The sequence below is a fragment of the Trichechus manatus genome, unplaced genomic scaffold (genome assembly GCF_000243295.1).
Source record: "Trichechus manatus latirostris isolate Lorelei unplaced genomic scaffold, TriManLat1.0 scaffold00004, whole genome shotgun sequence".
Lineage (NCBI taxonomy): Eukaryota > Metazoa > Chordata > Mammalia > Sirenia > Trichechidae > Trichechus > Trichechus manatus.
This window is the reverse complement of record NW_004443940.1, coordinates 12,917,538-12,941,831: the sequence shown is the minus strand read 5'-3', so window position 1 is coordinate 12,941,831 and position 24,294 is coordinate 12,917,538. Positions and strand designations below refer to the sequence as shown.

General features: G+C 38.7%; 1 protein-coding gene across 2 annotated transcripts; it reads left to right on the top strand.

The window, feature by feature from the left end:
- The first annotated feature begins 640 nt into the window (after positions 1 to 640).
- SNRNP27 (small nuclear ribonucleoprotein U4/U6.U5 subunit 27) lies at positions 641 to 14,158 on the top strand. 2 transcript variants are annotated; one of them, XR_002824431.1, is made up of 7 exons: positions 641 to 729; positions 2,410 to 2,530; positions 3,125 to 3,237; positions 3,652 to 3,731; positions 9,571 to 9,635; positions 13,543 to 13,703; positions 13,790 to 14,045. XR_002824431.1 is itself a non-coding variant. In XM_004369242.2 (6 exons), exons 1-6 carry the CDS (start codon positions 696 to 698, stop codon positions 13,595 to 13,597), a joined length of 468 nt encoding a protein of 155 aa, XP_004369299.1. In that variant the 5' UTR covers positions 641 to 695; the 3' UTR covers positions 13,598 to 14,158. The 2 variants fall into 2 exon arrangements, 1 of the variants encoding a protein (XP_004369299.1); XM_004369242.2 differs by having other exon boundaries at positions 13,543 to 14,158.
- The last annotated feature ends 10,136 nt before the right edge of the window (positions 14,159 to 24,294 follow it).

Below are 24,294 nucleotides of genomic sequence, written 5' to 3'. Positions count from 1 at the left end.
TGGGTGAGACAATGTCATGTGAAAAGATCAAAATATACAAACTTCGTGTGCTATATTTAGAATTTGTTCGATATGAAATAAAACAGAGTATGCACATAGACTAAGACTGGAAAGAAAAATGAAAAAAAAAAAAAAGGGAGAGCTGTGTTAGGGCGGAGGGCATAGGCTGAGTTTTCTCATAATAATATCAAATGGCATATTTTAAGGCCCGCAGTAGATTGGGAGGATTGGGAATGTACTGTGAAAGACGGCCGGCGGTGCAGAGAGCACAACTCTCTTTTTTCATTAAACTCAGGTTTTTGCATCTCTAACAAGTTCCCAGGAAGTTATACATAAAAAACACCTGGGGGATCTCGTAAAAATACAGATTCTGATCCAGTATATCTGGGAGGTGGAAATGCACATTTTCAGCGGGGAACTTGTTAGAATGCAAATTCTCAGTAGGATTCAAACCGGAACGAACCGATTCGAACATCTGATTCTCACCCAAAACCCTTAGCTGCGACGTGCACGCAGCTGGCGAGCAGTGCAGGGTAATTCTGGGCGGGCTCAACCCATACTCCCTTCTTTAAAAGCCGGAACCCTTGAGAGTCGTTTCTACCTTTTCCAGTCGGCCGCAAGAAACCGCGGATCTCCGCCTGCCCGGAAGTTATTGCACAGTCGCTTCCGGGGTGGTGTAAGTAGGAGTATTCCGAATGGGTCGTAGCCGCAGCCGCTCGCCGCGGAGAGGTGAGTCCAGAGTAATTCGGAGTGTCTGTCAGAAGTGTTTTCCTTTTCTTTTTTCAGTATTAGGCAGCGGAGAGGGGGACCCTTTTCTCCTAAGAAGGAGAAGTGCTGAGGCTAGATGGTGAAACGAAATCCTCGGCCCTAGACTCTTAGCCTGGACCCTCCAATTTGAAGGCGTTTTTCTTTTTTCTGAGAGAGGATTTTGCTAGCTGTGTCGGCCTCATACAATAATTTATTATATGGGTGGCTGAGGCATTTAGAGCAGACCACGATTCCTTCATTTAATTTCTGGGTGACCGTGGCCAAGTCAGTTAATCTGAGTTCGAATTCTCCTAGTAGACACTGGGAAAGTGTTCAAAACAAACAACAACAACAACAACAACAACAAAAACAGTTGCTATGGAGTCGACTCCGTCTCATGGCTACCTAAAAAAACCGCTGTGAGAATTAATGTCATATTCCGTAACGGTATGTGGTAGTGCCTGGCATCTTAGATGCTCAGTAAATGTTAGTTTGCTTCCCAGTTTATAATAAAACACAAAACAAACCCGTTGCCGTCGAGTCTATTCCGACTCATAGCGATCCTATAGGACAGAGTAGAACTGCCCCATAGAGTTTCCAGGGAGCACCTGGTGGATTCGAACTGCCAACCTTTTGGTTAGCAGTCGTAGCTCTTAACCACTAAGTCACCAGAATTTCTTAGTTTATGATACGGGCATCGATATCTAGAATTTTGCATTCAGGGTGCTCACCTCCTCAAGCTCTCTGGTCCCCACCCCCACAAATGAGGCAGTGCAGTGTAAAGAACCCTGGACTTCGGTCAGGAGATCTAATTTACACTCTCAGTTCTGCTCCTGGTTAGTTTTTGACACCTTTGACTAGCCCCTTCAGGTTCTTAAAGGTTTTCTTAAAGGTCAGATGAGGCCGCCAGCCACATGTGGCTATTGAATGCTTGAAATGTATTTAATCTTAATTGAGAAGTGCTGTAAGTATAAAATGCACACCAGAGTTCATTGACTTAGTACAAAAAATAATGTAAAATATCTAATTATAAATTACTGATATGTTGAAATTGGATATGTTGATGTTAGTTGGTGTCCACGACTAATGGCGACCCATGTGTACCGAGTAGAACCGCTCCCTAGGGTTTTCATAGCTGTGTGACCTTTCCAAAGCAGATTGCCAGGCCTTTCTTTTGAGGTGCTTTTGGTTGTATTCCATCCACCAGCCTTTTGGCCAGCACTTAACCATTTGCACCACCCTAGGACTCCTGAAATGGATATTTAAAAAAAAAAAAAAAAAACACACAAACCCATTGCCGTGAAGTCAGTTTCAACTCAATATCCACCCTATAGGACAGGGAAGAACTGCCCCGTAGGGTTTCCAAGGTTGTAATCTTTGCGGAAGCAAACTGCCACATCTCCTGGCAGTGCGGCTGGTGGGTTTCAATCACCAGTCTTTCAGTTAGCAGCTAAGCATTTAACCGCTGTGCCACCAGGGCTTCTTGAAATGGATATAGTGGGTCAAATAACATATTGTTAAATTAATTTCACTTTTTTTTTTGTTTTTTTTACTTTTCCAATGTGATTACTAAAAATGGCTTGCGTTTTATTTTTACTGGCTAATGCAGCTCTAGATATTTGAGGTAATTTTCATCTCTGCAACTGTATGTGTTTGTATTAGAGCGAAGGCGGTCCCGGTCCACATCCCGAGAGAGGGAACGCAGACGCAGAGAAAGGTCCAGGTCCCGGGAGAGAGATCGAAGGAGGAGCCGCTCTCGATCACCGCACAGACGACGCTCCAGGTAACTGTAGAAAATAAGCCAGAAGCTTTATTCCAAGTCCCGGTGAAACTAGTCACTGCCCTTGACAGTCCCCATAAGGGGATTTTGAATTTCATGAAATGAGAGAAACTTAACCTCACCTTATTCTAAACTTCACATTCCCTTTGATAAGATGGGGTTAATAACACTCTACATCATAGAGTTGTCTTAGAAGTAAGTGAGAAATAATACACGGAAAGCTAGTCAATAGTAAGAAATAGTAAGCTTTGCTTTTTTTTTAAATTAACTTTTTGGTGATAATGATTTAGTCAGCTTTTTATGTGTTCGTATTGTTAAAAACTTTTTAGGTATATTTTTCTGCCTCACAAAAAATTTTTTTGGTTCTAGCTATACCGAATGAAAGGGACGATAAGCAATAAATGGTATTTTCTATATTTTGTTAACCATTAGGGCGTAGGCAGAACCTTCTCCTTCCGTTTCCTATAGGGAATGGACTCCTGGTTCTCTGGAGCCTAGCTTTTGTTCAGCCTTTACTTTTCAGCCACTGATCTGCTGATCTGCACAAAATTGCCATGTATGTCTTTGTTTCTAACATCTTTGATTATTAAATATTAGATCACCAAGACGACATAGATCTACATCCCCTTCCCCTTCTCGACTGAAAGAAAGAAGAGATGAGGAAAAGAAAGAAACAAAAGAAACAAAGAGCAAAGAACGTCAGATTACTGGTAATGTTATTAGATGTGTGACTTGGAAAAGTACAGTTTTATTTAGATAGCTTTAGTCAGGTGATAAAATTATAAAAGTATAATGTAAATATTTAGCTTTTTATAGTATTCATTGCGTATAGTTTTGAGATTTGTGCCTTAGTAGATTGCTGGTTATCTGTGGTGTTCCTTGTATAATATAGGAAAGACAGTTAAAGATGTGGAAGAGAGTATTCTATTTTGGAAGCATCTTCATAACTAGATATTGTCACAATCTGTTTATCTAAGTTGAAGAGGAATTTTTTCATTAGACTCAAATCTTTAGCCAGTTGCTTTGTTTGTTCTTTGCTGGTGATATGGAATGTTGCCACTTTTCATTTTATATGTATAAAATGACAGGAGAGTTTTTAAAAAATTATCACTTATGTTTTGCAGAGGAGGACTTAGAGGGCAAAACAGAGGAAGAAATAGAAATGATGAAGTTAATGGGGTTTGCCTCCTTTGATTCCACAAAAGTAAGTAAAACACACAACCAGTTAAACATTCTGATTTGAATTAATCCCTATATTGTCAAGTTGGCTCCGACTCACTGCAGCCCCGTGTACAACAGAATGAAATGTTGCCTGGTCCTGCATCATCTTCAGAGTCGTTGGTATGCTGGAATCTGTTGTTGCAGGCACTGCGTATTTTCAGTGCCTTTCAGCCTAGGGCGCTCATCTTCCAACACTATATCAGACAGTATTCTGTTGTGATCCGTAGGGTTTTCATTGGCTAATTTCCAGAAATAGATCACCAAGCCTTTCTTCCTAGTCTGTCTCAGCCTGGAAGCTCCAGTGTAACCTGTCTACCATGGGTGACTGCTTGTATTTGAAATACCAGTGGCATAGCTTCCAGCATCACAGTGACACGCAAGCCACCATCATATGACAAACTGACAAATGGGTGGTGGAATCCATATAACTTTCCTATTTTTCCATATTCTTTTACCATCACTTGTAGTTTTTCTATTGATACAACTTTATTTGGGTATAAGACAGTAACAGTCTGTGTGAAGGACTTTGAGAGCACAGAGGGAGAAGCAGTGAACTGCCTCTGAAATTCAGGGAGTGCTTCCCAGGGATGGTATTTGAGTTAGATCTTAAAGGGTAAGTAGAGATGATTAGGCAAAGAAGAGGAGGAAGATACTTAAAGTAGAGGGGAGAAGCCTTTGTGTTATGTGTGAAAGAGCATAGTGTACTGTGGGGATTTCAAATTCAGTGACTGGTGAAAGGATGCTGATGGGCTAGTGACTATGGATGAAACTAGAAATTCAGATAGGAGCCAGATCATGGTGGGCTTTTGATGCCATGCCAAGGAATTTACAGTTGATTCTCTTAGTGTTGAGAGCAAGCAATGATTTTTAAGCAAGGGAATGGCATGATTATATCTGTGTTTTAGAAAGATGGTTCTGGGGGCAGCATGGAGGACAGATGGAAGGTGAGTTAAATTGGAGGCAGGGAGATCTGCTGGGTTGAGCAAGTGGAAGATGATGAAGGCCTGAACTGAGGCAGTGGGCGTGGAGAGGAGGCGCCAGAATATTGAGAACCATTTAGGAGGCAGAGTTGGTGATGGGAGTGGGAGTGAGCAGTCAGTGATGACTTTGAAGTGTCAGGCTGGGGAGACTGGGTGATACAGTTAAGAAAGATTACAATTATAGGATGGGGAACTGCTGTGAAGGGGAAGAAAAAGACTGCATTGGACAGCCACATATATCTCAGCTCAGAAGAGAGGTAGATTGGAGAATGAGGGCTGGCTAACCCTGAATCCTAGTACTACAGAGAATAGGGATGGGGGGAGAAGAAGGGGAAAGAAGAGGGAGGGATTATAGAGAGGGAGATGAAGAGAGGAGTTATAGGGAACAAGGAGAGGAGGGAAGATAGGAGAAAAAGAGATAGGAAAGAACGGGGTGGTATAGAGAGAGGAAATGGAGGGAAGGAGAGGGGATGGAGTGAGCCAGGAAGGAGAGGGGGAGAGAGAGAGTGTATGTGTAGAAAGAGAAAGAATATATTTTTAAAAGTCTCTTCTTTCCCTTGTCTTTCCATTTAGTTTTGCAGATGAAAGTTGAGATTTTTGAGAACAATTGTCAGAAATAACCCACTTTCCATAATCTTGCATTCTGTTGTGTTGTTAATGGAGTGGGGGTGATCTCAGATGCTGTGTTTCTTTCTAAATAATGTGATTGTGTAGGGCTCAATTTTTTTTTTTTTTTTTTTTCCTTAATGACAGTATATAACCTAAGAGGAGTACTGAGGCATGACTGTTTTGAGGTGAGAAAATTAAGAATTTCTTCTCCTCACAAATGGTTATGTGAACGTCTTTTTGGAATTTATTGCAGTTTATGTATCAGCTTTTTTTTTTTCTTGAATACTTATTTGTTTTTCTGAAGAGTATAAAGTTTGTTAATATATATGTTGAGTAAATAAAAATATCTCCAAAGTAAACATAGCAACTATAATTTTATTGTTTTTAGAAGAATAGGGAGAGAACTTACTGGAGTTATTTTCTTGGTTTGTTTTTTTTGGTTTCAGTAATGTTATGTTTGAAGTCCCAGAGAATCCAGTGTAAAGCTTAGGTCACAGCTTTACTATATATATTTTAATTTTATTTATTTTGTTGTTGTTGTTAATAATATACACAGCAGAACATAGACCAGTTAAACAGTTCCTACATGTACAATTCAGTAGCATTGATTAAATTCTTCAAGTTGTGCAGCCATTCTAACCTACCTTCTCTGAATTGTTCTTCCCTCATTAACATAAACTCAGAAGCTTCCTGTCTAACCTTTCGAGTTGCTCTTGTCAATTTGATCCCATATAGATAGTTCTTAAAAGAGCATAACGCTTAAGGCAGACATATTTTACTAGTTAAGCAAAACTATTGTTTGGTTTTAAGAAGACTTCAGGAGATATTTTTGGTTTAAGGTTTAAAGATTATCTCAGAGCAGTAGTTTTGGGGGCACAGCTTTACTTTTAATGTAGTCTATGCTGAATATGTTTGTTTATAAGGGAGAAATTAGAATTCATAGATCTATGAAAATTACAGAGTACCACTGAGACCAATGGTACTCTTGGCGTAGTGGTTAAGAGCTCAGCTGCTAACCAAAAGGTCAGCAGTTCAGATCCACCAGCCACTCCTTGGAAACCCTATGGGGCAGTTCTCCTCTGTCCTATAGGGTCACTCTGAGTCAGAATCGACTCAGTGACAGTGGGTTTAGTGAGACCAAATGATGTCAGTTGTTTTTTTTAATGACATCTACAAGGATGTTAATTTAGCCAGTGTGGTTGCCTTCTCGACTGTACTATCAGTTACAAAGTCTCTCAGCTCATTTGTGTTTTTCAGTAATGTGTATTTTGTGATATTTCATTGTTGATATATGGTGGGACCTTTTCATATGCTAGTATAGTTGTTTATTTTCCCTTCCATTTTAATATTCTAGAAAAATTTCAGAGTTTTTTTATGTTTATTATTTTATGTTTATTATTCCAGCATGTAAATAAATGAGAGTATAATTAATAATATTCAACCCTACATATAGTTTTCAAAAATCAGTAAGCTTTTAGGAATTGGACTTAGTAAAAAGGTTAACATCATTTACTTTTTTTCTAAGGTCAGTCTTTCCAAGCCATGCCTTCTTCCTATTCCCTGGGAGGTCAAAATCATATACTTCAAGTAATTTGCCCAATATTTTCCTCTGAAAATAAATATGAAACAGGAATAGAATAGTAAGACCAAGTATATTAGCTTCTCTTCATATATGTAGCTTACCTGTGCATGCCTTTAGGCCAGTGGTTTGGAATCCTTTTTGCCCCCAACATAGCTATCTAATAAATATGCTACACAGATAGGCTGTGCTCCCATAGGCTATTAACTCCCATGAGTAACGAGGGAAGTGGTGGTTGGGGGCCACATACCTGTGTGTGTCATGGCATTAACTGGTGATGTTCATACATTTAGCAGTCATTTTCTGAACACGTATGAGTGCTTTAGCCTAGAGTGTGAGAATATAAAGGTGACTCTAAGACATATGGGTGGCTTTAAAGAACTGAATTTATTTTCTCACAGTTCTGGAGGCTAGCAGTCCAAATCAGGGTGTCAGCTATGTTAATTCCTTCTTTTCAGTAGCCCTGGGCATTCTGTTTCTTGGTTCCTTGGCGATCTTCACTGGCATCTTTCTTCCCCCATGTGTGCGTGTCTCTTTGCCCAATCTACTCTTTTTAAACTCAGAAGTGATTAGATTTAGAGCCCACTCTACTGAGTGTAGTCTAATTAATGTAACAAAGAAAACCTCATTTCCAGAAAAGATTATATCCACAGGTATACTGGTTAGGATTCCAACACATATTTTAGGCGAGCACAATTTAATCCATAACAACTGCCATCAAGAAGCTTGCAGTCTTACCAGGGAAATAACAAGGTATACTGTATTTGTATGCAAATAACGCACGCCTTCTATGTTTATTTGCCAACCACTCCCTTCCCTCCCCCCCCCCGCAGCTATTTTTGTAAGTATTCTACGCTAATTTTTTTAATAGTAACGTGAAATAAAATTGGCATCACTGTGCTTACGAAAATACCTCACAGGGGAGGGAGCGGTTGGCAAACAAATATAGAAGGCATGTATTATTTGTGTAAAAATACAGTATACACTATAGGAGCCCTGATGGCACAGTGGTTAAAACACTCGGCTGCTAACCAGAAGGTCAGTGGTTTGAACCCACCAACTGCTCTGTAGGAGAAAGATGTGGCAGTCCTCTTCCATAAAGATTTACAGCCTTAGAAGCCTTATGGGGCAGTTCTGCTCTGTTTTGTAGGGCTGCTATTAGTCAGAATCGACTTGACAGGAGTGGGTTTGGTTTGGTTTATATACACTATGATAATACAGGGTAGAAAATGGAGGATACTGTGAGGAAAGCACAGTGAACATTCTGTGAGCATAAGAGAAGAGAGCACTTCATGGCAGTAGGATAATTTGAATTGGGCCTTAAATGATGGATAAGAACCAGATAGTTGAAGATCGGATGGGAATAGAGAAGGCAATTCAAGCATGAGAAACAACATGGAGGCAAGTAGGCATAGTGAGTTGACTTGGCTGGGTCAAAAGACTCAAAGGAATTAGCGAAAAGGGGGGTAGAGCCACATTAAGAAAGGCCAATATCTAAGTGACATTAGCATTAGCATCTGTTACTCTGTATTGAGATTCTTGGTTTAAAAATCAAAACTGCAAGGCCTATGCAAGAAATGAGACTTAGATGAACAGTGACTATTCTAGCCATGACTGCTGAATGCTGTGCGCTCAGGTCATGTCTTAGTTATCTAGTGCTGCTATAACAGAAATACCCCAAGTGGATGGCTTTAACAAACAGAAGTTTAATCTTTCACAGTCTAGTAGGCTAGAAGTCCAAACTCAGGGCGTCAGCTCCAGGGGAAGGCTTTCTCTCTCTGTCAGCTCTGGAGGAAGGTCCTTGTCATCAATCTTTCCCTGGACTAGGAGCTTTTCAGCGCAGGGACCCTGGGTCCAAAGGACCTGTACTTCTGGCTCAGCTTTCTTGGTGGTATGAAATCCCCTCGTCTCTCTGCTCGCTTCCCTCTTTTATATCTCAGAAGAGATTGGCTTAAGACACAGTCTGATCTTGTAGATTGAGTCCTGCCTCATTAACATAGCTGCCACTAATCCCATCTGATTAACTCAGAGATAGGATTTACAACACATAGGAAAATCACATCAGATGACAAAATGGTGGACAATCACACAATACTGGGAATCATGACTTAGCCAAATTGATACACACGTTTTTGGGAGGACACATTTCAATCCATGACAGGTCATAAGTTAAACTTTGTGGAATGTGAATTTTTCTGGAGATAATGTCCATAACTTTTATCTGATTTCAAAGGATTTTTTGACCAAAAAGGTTAGCATCTGCTACCCTACTGCCTGACATGCCTTGGACATAATACATATTGCACAAATGTTTGTTGGCTTGAATATTGTCATTGTTTTTGTATGACTATAAAAACGTGAGCAAGTAGTGTTAGTTGCACAACATGATGAACATAATTCATGTCCCTGAATTTGTATATCTAAAAAATAATGAAATGGCAAATGTATTGTTATATATGTGTTTATCACAATTTAAAAAAATACTAACGCTTGGGAGTTTCTGGGATATCATTGGAATATGAAAATTCTTCACTGTCATTGGGCTGCCTCATACTTAAATGGATCTTGCAGTGTGTCTGCAAAGATCCAACTCTCTGATCAGGTCATTGAACGTATCTTTCCTGTTTTTTATATTTGTTACTGCTTTTCTCCAGGGGAAGAAGGTGGATGGCTCTGTAAATGCCTATGCCATAAACGTGTCTCAGAAGAGGAAGTACAGGTATGCACAGCCCCCTTTATCATGTTTGAACTAAAGATACAAATTACATACTTGGGAAATAATTTTATTATGGGATAATCATGTTTATAGGAAATATAGCAGTTTTCGTACTGTCCTTCGTTTTAGTGAAGGGTTACCGTCCTTGCTTGTATTCTGATCTGTTAAAATTGCTTTCCAATTTACATGTGAACTAATTGCTGTTATAGAGAATAGTTGACTTAAATGTTTTAGGGTTATGAGATAGTTAGTTACTCAAAACAGCACAATCTCAAGTCTTTAGGCTTTGATTGTATTATAACGGTAAATTTAAAATCGATTCCTCCTGAATTATTTACCTAGATTGATTATGTAAGGATTTCAACTGTAAATATATTCTTTAAATGTAGGTATATTTTATTAGTACCAACGATTTGGAACAGATCAATTAATACTTAAAATCCCACTGAATTCCTAATGAATGGAAAAGTGAAGACATGTTCAAACATTGCCTTTCCACCCTTACCACTGATAAAAGATTAATATTCCAATTAATTTAGAATATAGAGAATATAATTTGAGAATGCTGTGAAATAAGGTACTAGAATCATCACTGATGGTCCTTTGTAAAATAACCTTCAAATAAGATCTTCTGGGGAGAACCATTAGAGTATGTAATCAGATTTGCTTGGTATATGCTTATTTTGGAACTCTTCTATTTCCCTTAAATTAGGTGTTTAGTGTTACCTAAAATGAATACGGATTTTCAGTTTAATTTTTAAAAGTCTGTAAAATCTTCCCAAATAAATTTTTTTATAATCTGTTGTTGTTGAGAATATACACATCAGAACATACACGAATTCAGCAATTTTTACATGTACAATTCACCAAATAATTTTTTGAAGTGTTTTTTTTTTTTAATTGTGGTAAAATATGGAAGAAAACATTTGCCATTTCATCCATCTTTATGTGTACAATCCAGTGACATTAATTACATTCCAAATAATTTTGAAAGTATATTTCCATACGACTATTTGTATTTTGAGTTTTAAAGAAATCTGAGAGGCTTCGGCTAATTTTGAAAGCAAAATAGTCTCTTCTTAATGAGCATTAAATAACCTTCAGTAGTTTTTACCTTGTTGCTGGTTGGAGTTGAGCTGATTCCGACTCATGGTGACCCCATGTATGCCAAGTAGAGCTGCACTGTATAGTGTTTCTTATCTTCAGAAATTTGTCACAGTTCAAGAAGCTTAGAAGCTGAATTCAGGGTATGGTTCTAGGGGTGGTCCTTCCTTGTCTATTTTAGCTTCTTTTGTTGTTGCTGGCAGCCTTGTGACCCTATGCACAATGGGATCAGACTGGGTGATCCATAGGGTTTTCATTGGTTGATTTTTGGAAGTAGATCGTTAGGCCGTTGTTCCTAGTCCGTCTTAGTCTAGTAGCTCCACTGAAGCTATTCAGCATGATAACAACACGAAAGCCTGCACTGACAGATGTCTTGAGGTGCATTGGATGGTAATCTAACCCAGGTCTCTCTCCTGCATGGAAGGCGGGAATTCTACCAGTGAACCATCACTGTCTTCTAGTAGCTGGCAGTCCTTGGAGTTCCTGGGCTTGTAGATGCATCTGCCTTGTGTGTCTGTCTTCATATGGTGTCTTCCCGCTGTGTGTGTCTCTGTGTCTCTTCTGCTCTTTTTATAACTCAGAAGTGATTAGGTTTAGGACCCACTCTACACTGGTATGACCTCATTAACATAAAAAAAGGAGACCCCTACTTCCAAGCAGGTTCATATTTACAAGTATAGAGGTTAAAATTTTTTGTTAGTAATATTTTATTGTGTTTTTGTGAAAGTTTACACAGCAAATTAGATTTCAATTTAACAGTTTCTATACATACTGTTCAGTGACATTGGTTACATTTTTCACAATGTGTCAGCATTCTCATTATTTCCATTCTGGTTGGTCTGTTTCCATTAATCTAGTTTCCCTGCCTCCCCTTACCTTCTCATCTTTGCTTTAGGGTAACTATTGACTGTTTGGTTTCATATAGATGATATTTTTAAAGGAGCACAGGACACACAAGTGATATTGTTTATTTTATGAGCCAATCTGTTATTTAGCAGAAAGGTGACCTCTGGGAGTGGTTTTGGAGCCCTGGTGGTGCTGTCTCTAGGAGTTCGGGTGCCATCCAAAAAGGTCAGCAGTTCGAATCCACCAGCCGCTGCTTGGAAACCCAAGGGGCAGTTCTACTCTGCCCTCTAGTGTTGCTACAAGTGGTTTTAGTTCAAAGTTTAAAGGGTATGTCAGGGGTTCCTCTAGTATCAACTGGTCAAGTAAGTCTGGCCTTTTTTAGGAATTTGAATTTTGTTCTACATTTTTCTCCCATTCTGTCTGGTCAGAATGGTCGGTAGTGGTAGCCAGGCACCATCTAGTTCTTCTGGTCTCAGGGTAGATGAGACCGTGGTTCGTATAGTCTTTTAGTCTTGTAGACTAGTTTCTTCTTTGAGTCTTTGGTTTCCTTCTTTATCTTTTGCTCCGGACAAGTAGAGATCAATAGTTGTATCTCATAGTGTTTTCAATGCTGTAACCTTTTGGAAGCAGATGGTCCAAGCCTTACTTCCAAGGCACCTCTGGGTGGGTTTGAACCACCAGCCTTTTGGCTATAGTCCAGTACTTAACCATTTGTGCCACCCAGGGAATCCTAGACTTTGCCATTTTAAAGATGGTTTATAGGGTTAATCTTTTAATCATACTAGCATGTGATTGTTTTCTTATAAGAGAAATTGAGAATTTTTTGTGTGTGTACGTGAAAATACACACATCAAAACATTCGCCAGCACAACTTCCATATTTACAGTTCAGTGACGTTGATTACATTTTTCATGTCATGCCACCATCATCGCTGTTCCCCTCCAAAACATTCACCACCGCCAGGAAAAAAAACACCCCCTTTCTCCCTCCCTCCCACCCCTAGTAACCATCAGTAATCTTTGATTTCTGTATTTGTTTATTTCACATAAGCGAGATCACACAGTATTTGTCCTTCGGCGACTGACTTGTTTCGCTCAGCATGTTTTCAAGGTTTATCCATGTTTTGGCATGCATCAAAACTTTATTTCTCTTTATGGCTGCATAATATTCCACTGTGTGTGTGTGTGTGTGTGCGTGCATGTGTGTGTATGTATCTGTGTCTCTGTCTCTCACATTTTGTTTATCCATTCATTTGTGGATGGATGTTTCTGTTGTTTCCACCTTTTGGCTATTGTGAAAAGTGCTACAGTGAACATTGTCGTACAGATCTTTGCATTCCTGCCTTCACTTCTTCTGGGTATATACTTAGGATTGGGATTGCTGGGTCATACGGTAATTCTGTATTCAACTTAGTGAGGAATCACCAAACTGTTTTCCACAGTGGCTATAGCATTTTACATTCCAGCCAGCAGTGGCTGAAGGTTCCAGTTTCTCCACAACTTCACCAACACTTCTTGTTTTCTGAGTTAGGTTTTTTTTTAAATCATTGCCATTCTAATAGTGGTAGGTGATATCTCCTTGTGGTTTTGATTTGCATCTCCCTAATGGCTAATGGGGGCCCTGGTGGTGAAGTGGTTAAGAGCTCGGCTGCTAACCAAAGGTCAGCAGTTTGAATCCACCAACCACTCCTTGGAAACCCTATGGGGCAGTTCTACTCTGTCCTGTAGGGTCGCTAGGAGTTGGAATTGACTCAACAGCAATGGGTTTGGTTTTTTGTTTCTTTTTAATGGCTAATGATGTTGAGCATCTTTTCATGTACTTGTTGCCTGTTTGAATATCCTCTTTGGTGAAATGTTTATTAAAGTTCTTTGCCCATTTTTTGATTGGGTTGTTTGTCTTTTTGTTATTAAGTTGTCAGAATTTTTTTTAATAAACAATAAATTTCCTTTTCTCGTTATAGGCAGTACATGAATCGAAAAGGTGGATTCAACAGACCTTTGGACTTCATTGCATGAGAATTGAAATGTTGAAGAATGATTTTTTTCCTCATCTTGGTCAAAAGAGTGTATTTTGTATTTAATATGCGTCAAAAACAGGATCTCAGTTCTTCCTTCTTATAAAGTAAGAAAATCTTATTTATAAATTGTGTAGTTCATTTACCCTGCCTCAAAAAAGAAAGGTTAAATATTACATTTTTTTTCTTTTAGGAAATATCATTTGGGGCAGTGATCAACCCCATTTTTTTTCCTTATTCCTGTGGAAGCTGTATATGTTTTCTTCTTGAATGCTTGTAGGACTTTTTAAAAAGCATAAAAGTAATTTGGATGTAAGTTTCCCCAATAAAGCAATATTTCTATCCTTTTGTATTTGATATATATTTTTATTGCTAGCTAAAAGAATCTCCCTAGACATTTTCTTTTTTAATACATAGATTTAAATATCTTGATTCTTAGTAGTTTAAAAACTGGAAGAATGAAAAAATATAACTTTGGATTTCTGAATCTATGTTTTTTTTTTTTTTCCTCTCCCCAAATACCGTTCGTTGTTTTCCCCCCAATTATGAAAGCAATACATGCCTGGTGTTAAAAAAAAAAAAAAAAAAAAAACTTGGGAGAAATCAAAAAGTAAAAAAAAGCCCCAAATCACCTGCCATCTCACCCCCAGAAATAATCAGTGTTAATATTTTGGTATATGTCTTTCCAGGCGCGTGTGTTTTGTCAGTCCTAGAGAATGATCCATATGCGCTGAAGTAGAGACTATCTTACGCTGTTGTTAGGTGGAGTGTTCTGTAGATGTCTGTCATGTGTAGTTGGCTTACAGTGTCATTCAGTTCCTCTGTTTCCTTGTTAATCTTCTTTCTAGATGTTCTGTCCGTTTCTGAAAATGGTACATTGAAGTCGCCAACTGTTATTGTAGTGCTATGTATTTCTCCCTTCAGTTCTATTAGTGTTTGCTTTTATATATTTAGGTGCTCTGATGTTGGGTGCATCTTTTTATGATTGTTAAATCTTGATGAATTGGCCCTTTTATCACTACATAATGTCCATTTTTTTTAATCTCTCCTGACCGATTTTGTCTTAAAGTCTACTTTGTCTAATATTAAGATTGCCACCCCAGATCTCTTTTGCTTATTATTTGCATGGAATATTTTTTTCCATCTTTTCACTTTCAATCTGTTTGTGTCCTTGGGTCTAAGGTGTGTTGCTTGTAAACAGCATATAGTTGGATCATGTTTTTTTTTTTTTTTTTTTTTGGTAACCATTCTGCCACTCTCTGCCTTTTGAACTTTTTTTTTATACTCTTAAATATTCTTTGGAAACTAAGCTTTTAATAGTACCTGGTTATACCATAATTTACTAACTAATCCCTTATTGGTGAACATTGGATTGCCTTTCATGACTTGCTGTTATAATTAAAACTGTAACTAGTATCCCTGTTATATATATCTTTTTGTAGTTGTTCTGTTATTTCCTCAGGCTCAATTTTTAGCTGTACCATTGCTGAGTGAGATAAAAGGGGGGTGAATGTTTTATGGTTTTTGATATATATAGCTAGAAAGGTAACAGCTGACTCTCATCAGTAAAGTAGGAAGGAGCATTTTCATTTCATATACGTGCATCAGTATTGGGTGTTAAGATTTTTAAAAAGTTTTCTGATCTGATGGGTAAAATAATGGTATCTGGTTTTAATTTGTTTAGTTTCTTGGGAGGATGAACACTTAAAAAATGTAGTAGCCGTTTGTATTTCTTTTGTGAAATGCTGATTCCAAATTTTGGGTCCATTTGTCTTTTGGCAGGGTTTTTTTTTTTGTTTTTTTTTTTAATTATTTGAAAGAAGCTCTTTTTATATTGACAGTAATAACCATTACCCATCTTATTTCACATCTGGCTGGTATTTGAGGCTTCTGTGGCTAGACTTAATTTTTATTTTATTTTTTTTAAGTACTACAAACACATGGAATACAATTCAAATGGTATAGAGGATATTCAGTGACAAGTTCATTGTATCGTTTTGGAGATATTTCATACATACACAAATATATATACATGTATATCTTATCATTCACATAGAAGGAAACTACACTATTCTGCATGTAGCCACCTTTTTTCACTTACTAGTACATCTTAAGATTGTTTTTTATCAGTACATATAAAATTAACTTATTTTTTTAACAGCTATATTATAATCCATTGTAGGATGAACCATAATTTATTTAACTAATTCCCTGTTGGTGGGCGTTGTTTCTCATCTTTTGTTATTTTAAACAATCCTGCAGTGATTGTCCTTGTACATACATGATTTTACAAATGTCTTAGGCTAGATTTTTAAATCCTTAGTGCTTCTGAAATTTGGCTAACTACTGTATTTAATAACTTCCCTGGCAACTTAGTTTCCTATAAAGAAAATAACAAACAGTAGTATGACTGCATTGCATAGTTCAGCGTACAGAGCGCTTTGATTCAGATAATCTGTATGAGATAGAACAGGTTCTATTATTGCCATTTCCCAGATGAGAAAACAGGCTTAAAAGAATATAAATGACTTGCCAAAATTTAGACTGTAAAGGCAGAAACTACTGGCGTTTATGTTGCCTCCTGCCTTCAGAGCTTAAATATCTGAATATGCTACATCAGCTGCACAACTTGAACTACCCATTCCACAAGTGTCACTACAACCAATTGGATTATTTCGCTTGGATTCTTTACAAAAAATTGTTGTGTATCTGTAAATTATCCATGACAAGGACTGTCTGACAGTATTTGTGCATTCCTGAGGAAAGCAGACCCGGTTGTTTTAAGAGGGAAGATAAATCTGGGATAAAATAATATACCCCAATCCAAATTATATGTTTTTGGATTATCTTTTTATTAGTGTGGTATTAGTAAAGAGTTTATCTGAGACTCTTCAAGGCAGCATACTTTGTAAATAAATAATCCGAGTTCCTGGTGGGTCAATAGGTTCACTATCATGAGCTAACCCAGAGGAAATGGAAGAAGAAGAAATCTTTGACAACCCAGAGAGAAGATACCTCTGATCCTAAGAGAAGTGTTGGTTTAAAGGAACTTGTGTCCATCAGATCATCTGATTCTGGAAGAATGACAAAGATGAAGCATCCTTGTCTTCTTTCTCTAACAGGCTACTCCCTGTCAGAGGATATAAATTGTGCTAGATCTTCTGTTTTAAAGTAGCTAAATGTTAAGAGTGCTCCAGGACTCAGTCCTTGGACTCTCCCATCTCTCCGTTGATGAGTCCTCAGGCTTTAAACATCTTTCTCCATCACTCTCAAATTTATACTCCCAGCCTGACCATTTTACTGAATTCCGGGCTTGTGTATCCACCAGGAGTCCCTAGGTGGTACAAACAGTTAAGTGCTCGACTACTAGCCAAAAGGTTAGCGGTTCTGACCCACCCAGAGGCGCTTCAGAAGACAGGCCTGACGATCTGCTTCAGAAAGGTCACAGCCTTGAAAACCCTATGGAGCAGTTCTATTCTGCATATGTGAGGTCACCATGATTTGGAATCAATAGCAGCTAGCAACAGTAAAAACAGCCACTAGAAGATTAGCAGTTACCTCAGATTTACAATTAACTGAACTCTCATTTCCCTGCCTGGTCTTCTCTAAGGCTTCCCTATCTCAATAAATGGCTGCTCAATTCACTCCTTTGTTCAGACCAAAATCCTTAAAGTCATCGTTGACTCCTGTCTTTCTCTTATGCCCCACATCTAATTCATTCGCAAATCCTATTGGCTCTAACCTCAAAGTATATTTTGAATCCCACTACTTTCCCCTACTTATCCCTCTACCTCCCTAATCTAAGACACCATCTCTTGCCTCAGCCATTGCTGTAGTCTCCTAATAGGTCTCCCTCCTTTCACTCTCGCTACCTCAGTTTATTTTCCACCCAGCAGCAGGGTCTGCCTTTTGAAATGTGTGTCAGGTCGCATTGCTCCTGGCTCCAGTGCGGTCCGTGATTTAGAATGAAGTCCAGTCCTGACTGTGGTCTTCAAGGATCCACGTGATCTGGACCCCGGCTTCCCATAGCCTCACTCCTTTCGCTCACTGCACTCAGCGAACTGGCCAGCTGCCTTGCTGCTCGTTAAGAACAGTAAAGAATGTACCATCTGTACTGTGTTCAGGTCTCCACTCAAACAAAGGCCAGTCCTGACCACACTATCCAAAACAGCCAACCCCCCATTTCCTCTCTATTCCTTCACCCTGTTTCTCTTTTTACATTTTTTAAATTGAGACGTAAAATTCATGCTTTTAAAGTATATAATGCAGTGTTTTTTCACTATGTTCAGAGAGTTATGTAAACTACTAATTCTAGAAGATTTCCATCACCCCCAAAAGAAATCGCATGCCCATTAGCAGACACTCCCCATTCCTCCTGCCCCTCAGTCCCTGGCAACCACCTGTCTATTTTTGGTCTCTATAGATGGGCCTATTCTACGCATTTCATATGCACGGAATCGTATGATATGTGGCCTTTTTTTGTGTCTGGTTTGTTTTACTTAGTATAATGTTTTGAAGATTCAGCCACGTCATAGTATGTATCAATACCTCTTCCTTTATTTTATACTAAATAATACTCTGTTGTTGGATAGACCACATTTTGTTTATCCATTCAGCAGCTGACATTTGGTTTGTTTCCACTTTTTGGCTATCATGAATAACGCTGCTGTGCTCATTCACGTATAGGTTTTGTGTTTTTATTTCTTTTGAGTATATACCTAGGAGTGAAGTCACTGGATCTTAAGCGGTAACTATTTAACTTTTTGAGGAACTGTCAAACTGTTTTCCAAAGTGGCTGCACCATTTTACATAACCACCAGCAAGGTATGAGGCTTCCAGTTTCTCCACATCCTTTCTTTTCTTCATGCCACTTCTGACTGCCTGATGTGCTCTATATTCATTTATTACTGCTTGGCTCTTCCACTAGACAGGGAGCTCTGAGAGGCAAGGACTTTTGTCTTGTTTGCAGCTGTAGCCCCAGCACAGCAGAGTGCCTGGCATGTAGTAAAACACTGAATAAAAACCTGTTGAATTCGTGAAAGTAGTTCTGTAACCTTTTTTCGCATCCATTCCCCTTGATTTTCATTTTAATCTTTACATACCAAATTAAAAATGGATATATTTTTCTTGTAAAATTTAAAGAAATATATTTTGACAAGGTTAAGTCCCCTTTGGTGGCGGCAGTGGTGATTCAGTGGTAGAATTCTTGCCTTCCATGTGGGAGGCCCCGGTACAATTCCCGGCCAATGCATGTCACGCACAGCCACCACCTGTCTGTCAGCAGAGGCTTGTGTGCTGTTATGATGTGAAACAAATTTTAGTGGAACTTCAGACTAAGACTAGGAAGAAAGGCTTGGCATCTGCTTCTGAAAATCAGCCAGTGAAAACCCTGTGGATCATAGTGGTCTGATCTGCAACTAGTCATGGTGATGGCACGGGACTGGGCAGAATTTTGTTCTTTCGTGCATTGAGTCACCATAAATAGGGGGCCAACTCAAAGGCAGCTAACCATAAGTCCCTTTTGACTGGCACCCACAATCCTGGTGCTATTGCCCCTTCTCCACTGTTAATACTTTGTAGTGTGCCCCTGCAGACCTCTGTTCATGCTTTTTTGTATGTAACAGAATTGGAAAGGAGGAAAGCACATGGTTTGGGTTTTTGTTTTTGTTTATGCAAATAATATACTTTTTATATATGCAGTCTGAAACTGATCAAACGTGCAGTCAGGATGCATTGATAAGTACTGGTAATTGGAATGCAAAATTTGTAAACAAGAAGGATCAGCAGATGGAAAATATGGCCTTGGTGATAGAAATGATGCCAGAGATCACATGCTACAATTTTGCAAGACCAACTACCTATTCATTGGAAATACCTTTTTTCAACACAAATGATAGCTATACACGTGGACCTCACCAAATGGAATACACAGAAATCAAATCAGCTACATCTGTGGAAGGAGACAATGGAGAAGCTCAATATTGTCGGTCAGAACAAGGCCAGGGGCTGACTGTGGAACAGATCATCAATTGCTCATATAAAAGTTCAAGCTGAAGCTGAAGAAAATTAAAGCAAGTCCACGAGAGCCAAAATACGACCTTGAGTATATCCTACCTGAATTTAGAGACCATCTTCAGAATAGATTTGATGCATTGAACACTAATAACTGAAGACCAGAACAGTTGTGGGATGACATCAAGGACATCATACATGAAGAAAGTAAAAGGTCATTAAAAAGACAAGAAAGAAAGAAAAGACCAAAGTGGACGTCAGAAGAGACTCTGAAACTTGCTCTTGAATGTAGAGTAGCTAACGTGAACAGAAGAAATGATGAAGTAAAAGAGTTGAAGATTTCACAGGGTGACTCAAGACAAAGTAAAATATTATAATGAAAGGTGCAAAGAACTGGAGTTAGAAAACCAAAAGGAAGAACACACTCAGCATTTCTCAAGCTGAACTGAAGAGAAAATTCAACCCTCAAGTTGCAATATTGAAGGATTCTATAGGCAAAAAATTGAATGACATGGGAATCATCAAAAGAAGATGGAAGGAATACACAGAATCACTGTACCACAAAGAGTTGGTTGATGTTCATCCATTTCAGGAGGTAGCATGTGATCAAGAACTGATGGTATTGAAGGAAGAAGTCCAAGCTGCACTGAAGGCATTGGTGAAAAACAAGACTCCAGGAGTTGACAGAATACCAGTTGAGATGCTTCAACAAACGGATGCAATGCTGGACCCACTCACTCGTCTATACTAAGAAATTTGGAAGACAACTACCTGGCCAGCCGACTGGAAGAGATCCATATTTGTGTTCATTCCAAAGAGAGGTGATCCAACAGAATGCAGAAATTATTGAATAATATCATTAATATCACAGGCAAGCAAAATTTTGCTGAAGATAATTCAAAAACGGCTGCAGCTGTATGTTGACAGGGAACTGCCAGAAATTCAAGCCAGATTGCAAAGAGGTGGTGGAACAAGGGATATCATTGTGCAGGACTGGACAATGTTTCGTTCTGTTATACATAAGGTTGCTAGGAGTCAGAATTGACTTGATGGCACCTAACAACACAGCAACAAAAATATCACACTTTAGGAATCATTTTACAAATTTATTTACTCAGTACTATGCTCTGGAGATCTTTCCATGTCAGTATATGTAAAGCTCCTTTTATTTAACTGCTTCCAGTGTTTGGTGGAATGGATATATCATAGTTTGTTCAGCCTTTGCCTTATTTTTAAAAAGTCACAAATATTCATGGAGTGACTAATTTTTTTGCAAGGCACCATTTTTAAAACTTAATATGATACTGGATATCATGATACTGGAGTGTTGCAAAGTAGCCACAAAGAAGGATATTGATGTTATTGAAGCAGAAACTTACAGTCCTGATTTTTATACTATGAGGAATAAGATAAATTCCTCAAATACTTACAAACAAAGTTCATTTTAATTTCATAGTGCTTAGGAGGTGAAAAATCAGTTATTAATAGAGTTTTTTTTTGGAACTTTTTAGACACTTAAAGATTATAATATGACAGTTACCTTCCCTGCCCCCTAAGGTACTGTCAGCATATAGCATTTAAGGAACATGCTGCCGCTTTCAGCATTGGCATTTACCTTTTAGCACACTATTCTATGCCCCTCAAAGGCAGGGAACTGGGTCTTAGGTTTGTAAGAGATGCAGTAAAGATTAACTGACAAGTATAATATTTTATGTGTTTGTGCTTCCCCATTTTCAACTGTATTTCCCAGGTCTATTGGTTTATCTTGATGTGTGCTTGAATTAAGCTATTGTTGGCCCATGTTTCTGCTACTGTTTGTTACCGTTGAGTATATTCCAACTTGTGATGACCCCATGTGTGCAGAGTAGAACTGCACCTTAGGGTTTTCAAGGCTGTGACCTTTTGAAAGCAGATCACCAGGCCTGTCTTTCGAGGTGCCTCTGGGTGTGTTCAAAGAGCCAACCTTTTGGCTAGTAGTTGAGTGCTTAGCCATTTGTGCCATCCAGGAACTTCTATGTTTCTGCTAATACATAGAGCTTTTTATTTAAAATTCTGGTCATAAAATTCAGATTCAAATGTTCTAGAATTCCCAACTTTTATTTTTGGGGCTGTGCCAATCAGTCAGTGCTTATATAATGCCTCTGAGGCACTACGTACTGGGAGGTCATGACTTTTATTTCTTAGGATTTTCAGTTATTTCTTCAAAATTTGTACTTTCCAAATTTTCTTAATCAACTGGTCATTGTATATATAACCAAAAAAACCAAACCCACTGCCCTCGAGTCCAACTCATAGCAACTCTATAGAACATAGTAGAACTGCCCCATAGGATTTCCAAGGCTGGTAGATTCCAACTGCTGACCTTTTGGTTAGAAGCCAGATGCTTAACCACTGCCCAACCCGGGCTCCTATTGTATATATACATTTGTGTAAAATTTTAGGGAAAAAAACCTAAAATCTTTTAAGTATAAAAGCTAAAATATGTTATACTTACTGCTTCATGTCCAGTAGATGGCACCAAATACCCTTTGAAGTCCTTCATGATACTAATTGCTTGTTGGCATTGGTGGCTAGTTGATCATTTTTTCCACTACCAGGGAATGGAGATGGTGCTCAAAGATGGTGGCCGGCTGCGCAGCTTTGAGTGTGTGTTGCTCTCCAGTGTCTTGCCGATAATCCAGGCTCCTGAGAGAGCTCACTACGCCTCTCCCATTCCAGGGCTTTGACCACTTTTTCCCCCATTCCAGTTATCATTCTGGATGACCCACATTGTAAAAATTCAGTTCTATTCTGGTTTAGCTTCCTCAGCCATGACTGAACTGGGAAGAATTGGTTCGAAGTCCTGGTTGTTAGTTGCCTTCAAGTTGATTCCAACTCATGGTGACCCCATGTGTGCAGAGTAGAGCTGCTTCATAAAGTTTTCAAGGCTGTCACCTTCAGAAGCAGATTGTCAGGTCTGTCTTCCAAGGCACCTGTGGCTGGGTTTGGGGTGCCACGGACTCCTAGGGGAAGAGTAACCCACTGCCATTGAGTTAATTCTGACTCATAGCAACACTGTAGGGCAGAGTAGAACTGGCCCATAGTATTTCCAAGACTATAATCTTTACAGAGCAGACTGCCACATCTTTCTCCCATGGAGCGGCCGGTGGTTTGAAACTGCCAACCTTTTAGTTAGCAGCCGAGTGCTTTAACGATTGTGCCACCAGAGTTCCTAGGGGAAGGGTAGTAATATTGAAATAGGACTTGGGTTAAGATAAGAGTTGACAGTAAGAGAGAATAAAGATGTGCTGAATGATCATGTATTTTACAATTAAGTATGCAGTTAAAAAACAACTCTTTAAACTGTTTAAGTCTCATTCTCATTTCCAACTTTATTTTGTGCTTTCTTGAAAACCCTTTTCTTCAGTTTGTGTATTTAGTGTTTTCATAAAGAAGCAGCTATTAGATCCAGTTAACTATCAAAACCAAAAAATGTATTTCCCATTTGTGAGGCATGGCTTACTACATGTCTTGTCTACTTATTAATTCTGTTGAGCTTATTTACTTGTAGTGGATTTGTCAGCCGTTAAAAACGACAAGTTAAAAATTTCTCACCATAATTACATTTGTACCTTTTTCTTCCTTTTTTCCCAGCATTTATGAGTGTTGGTGTTTTGTGACTCAGTCAGGTAGTTTGTTTCTTAACTGTCTTGTCTTCCATACAACCAGTAGCATGCGCTCTGGGTGAGAGGGACTTAGGTTCAGTTCCCCCTAGCTCTAACTGGATGCAGGGCTTGGAACCAGAACCAACATTTCAAACAAATTCCCAGGAAGTTATACATAAGAATCACCTGGGTCTTGTTAAAATGTAGATTCTGATTCAGTATATGTGGTGTGAAAATGCAAATTCTCAGCAGGGAACTAGTTAGAAATGCAAATTATCAGGACGAGTTTGAACTGAAGGAACTGGTCAGAAGCCCTGACTGGATGGCTGGGATTCACTTAGCCTCTCTGAACCACAGTTTCCTCATCTGCAAACTGTAGATAATTAATAAAACCTAACTCATGGGGTTATATGGGGTAAATCACTTGACACATAGTAAGCTATTATTACTGGCAACAATAATAAACTTTTTAAAAAAGCTTTCTGAAATATGATCATACTTTACTGATTTCTGTTTTTAGGACTCTCAATTTACCAAAAACTCTATTTCTACTTTTCAAATTGGAGATGTCAATATATTAACCAGGTAACTTGGGTCTGGAGATTTCATCTTAGAAATCTTGGTAAGCTTAGGGAACAGCCCTGAAATAGTACTTTTTAGTTGATTTAACATTCTATTAAGTGTGTCTGTTGGTACCACCATCGATCCACTGAGTGTTAAGTTAGCGCTTAACCATTAGGCATCCTGGGCAACCAAAAGGTCAACAGTTCCAGCTGCTCCTTGAGAACCCTTTGGGGCAGTTCTGCTCCGTCCTATAGTGTCGCTATGGTCGGAATCAACTCGACAGTAGCGGGTTTGGTATTGGTTACCACCTCTGCCTCCCCCCCAAACATTCTAAAACGGGAGTATTTCCTTGAATGTTTTCATCTAGAATAGGAAGGGAAAGACCCGAAAAGAGATTTAAAAGAATCTCGGGGTTCAACGTTATTTTGTAGGTACAAGAACTTTTTAAAACCAACTTGCATAATTAATTATAGCATCA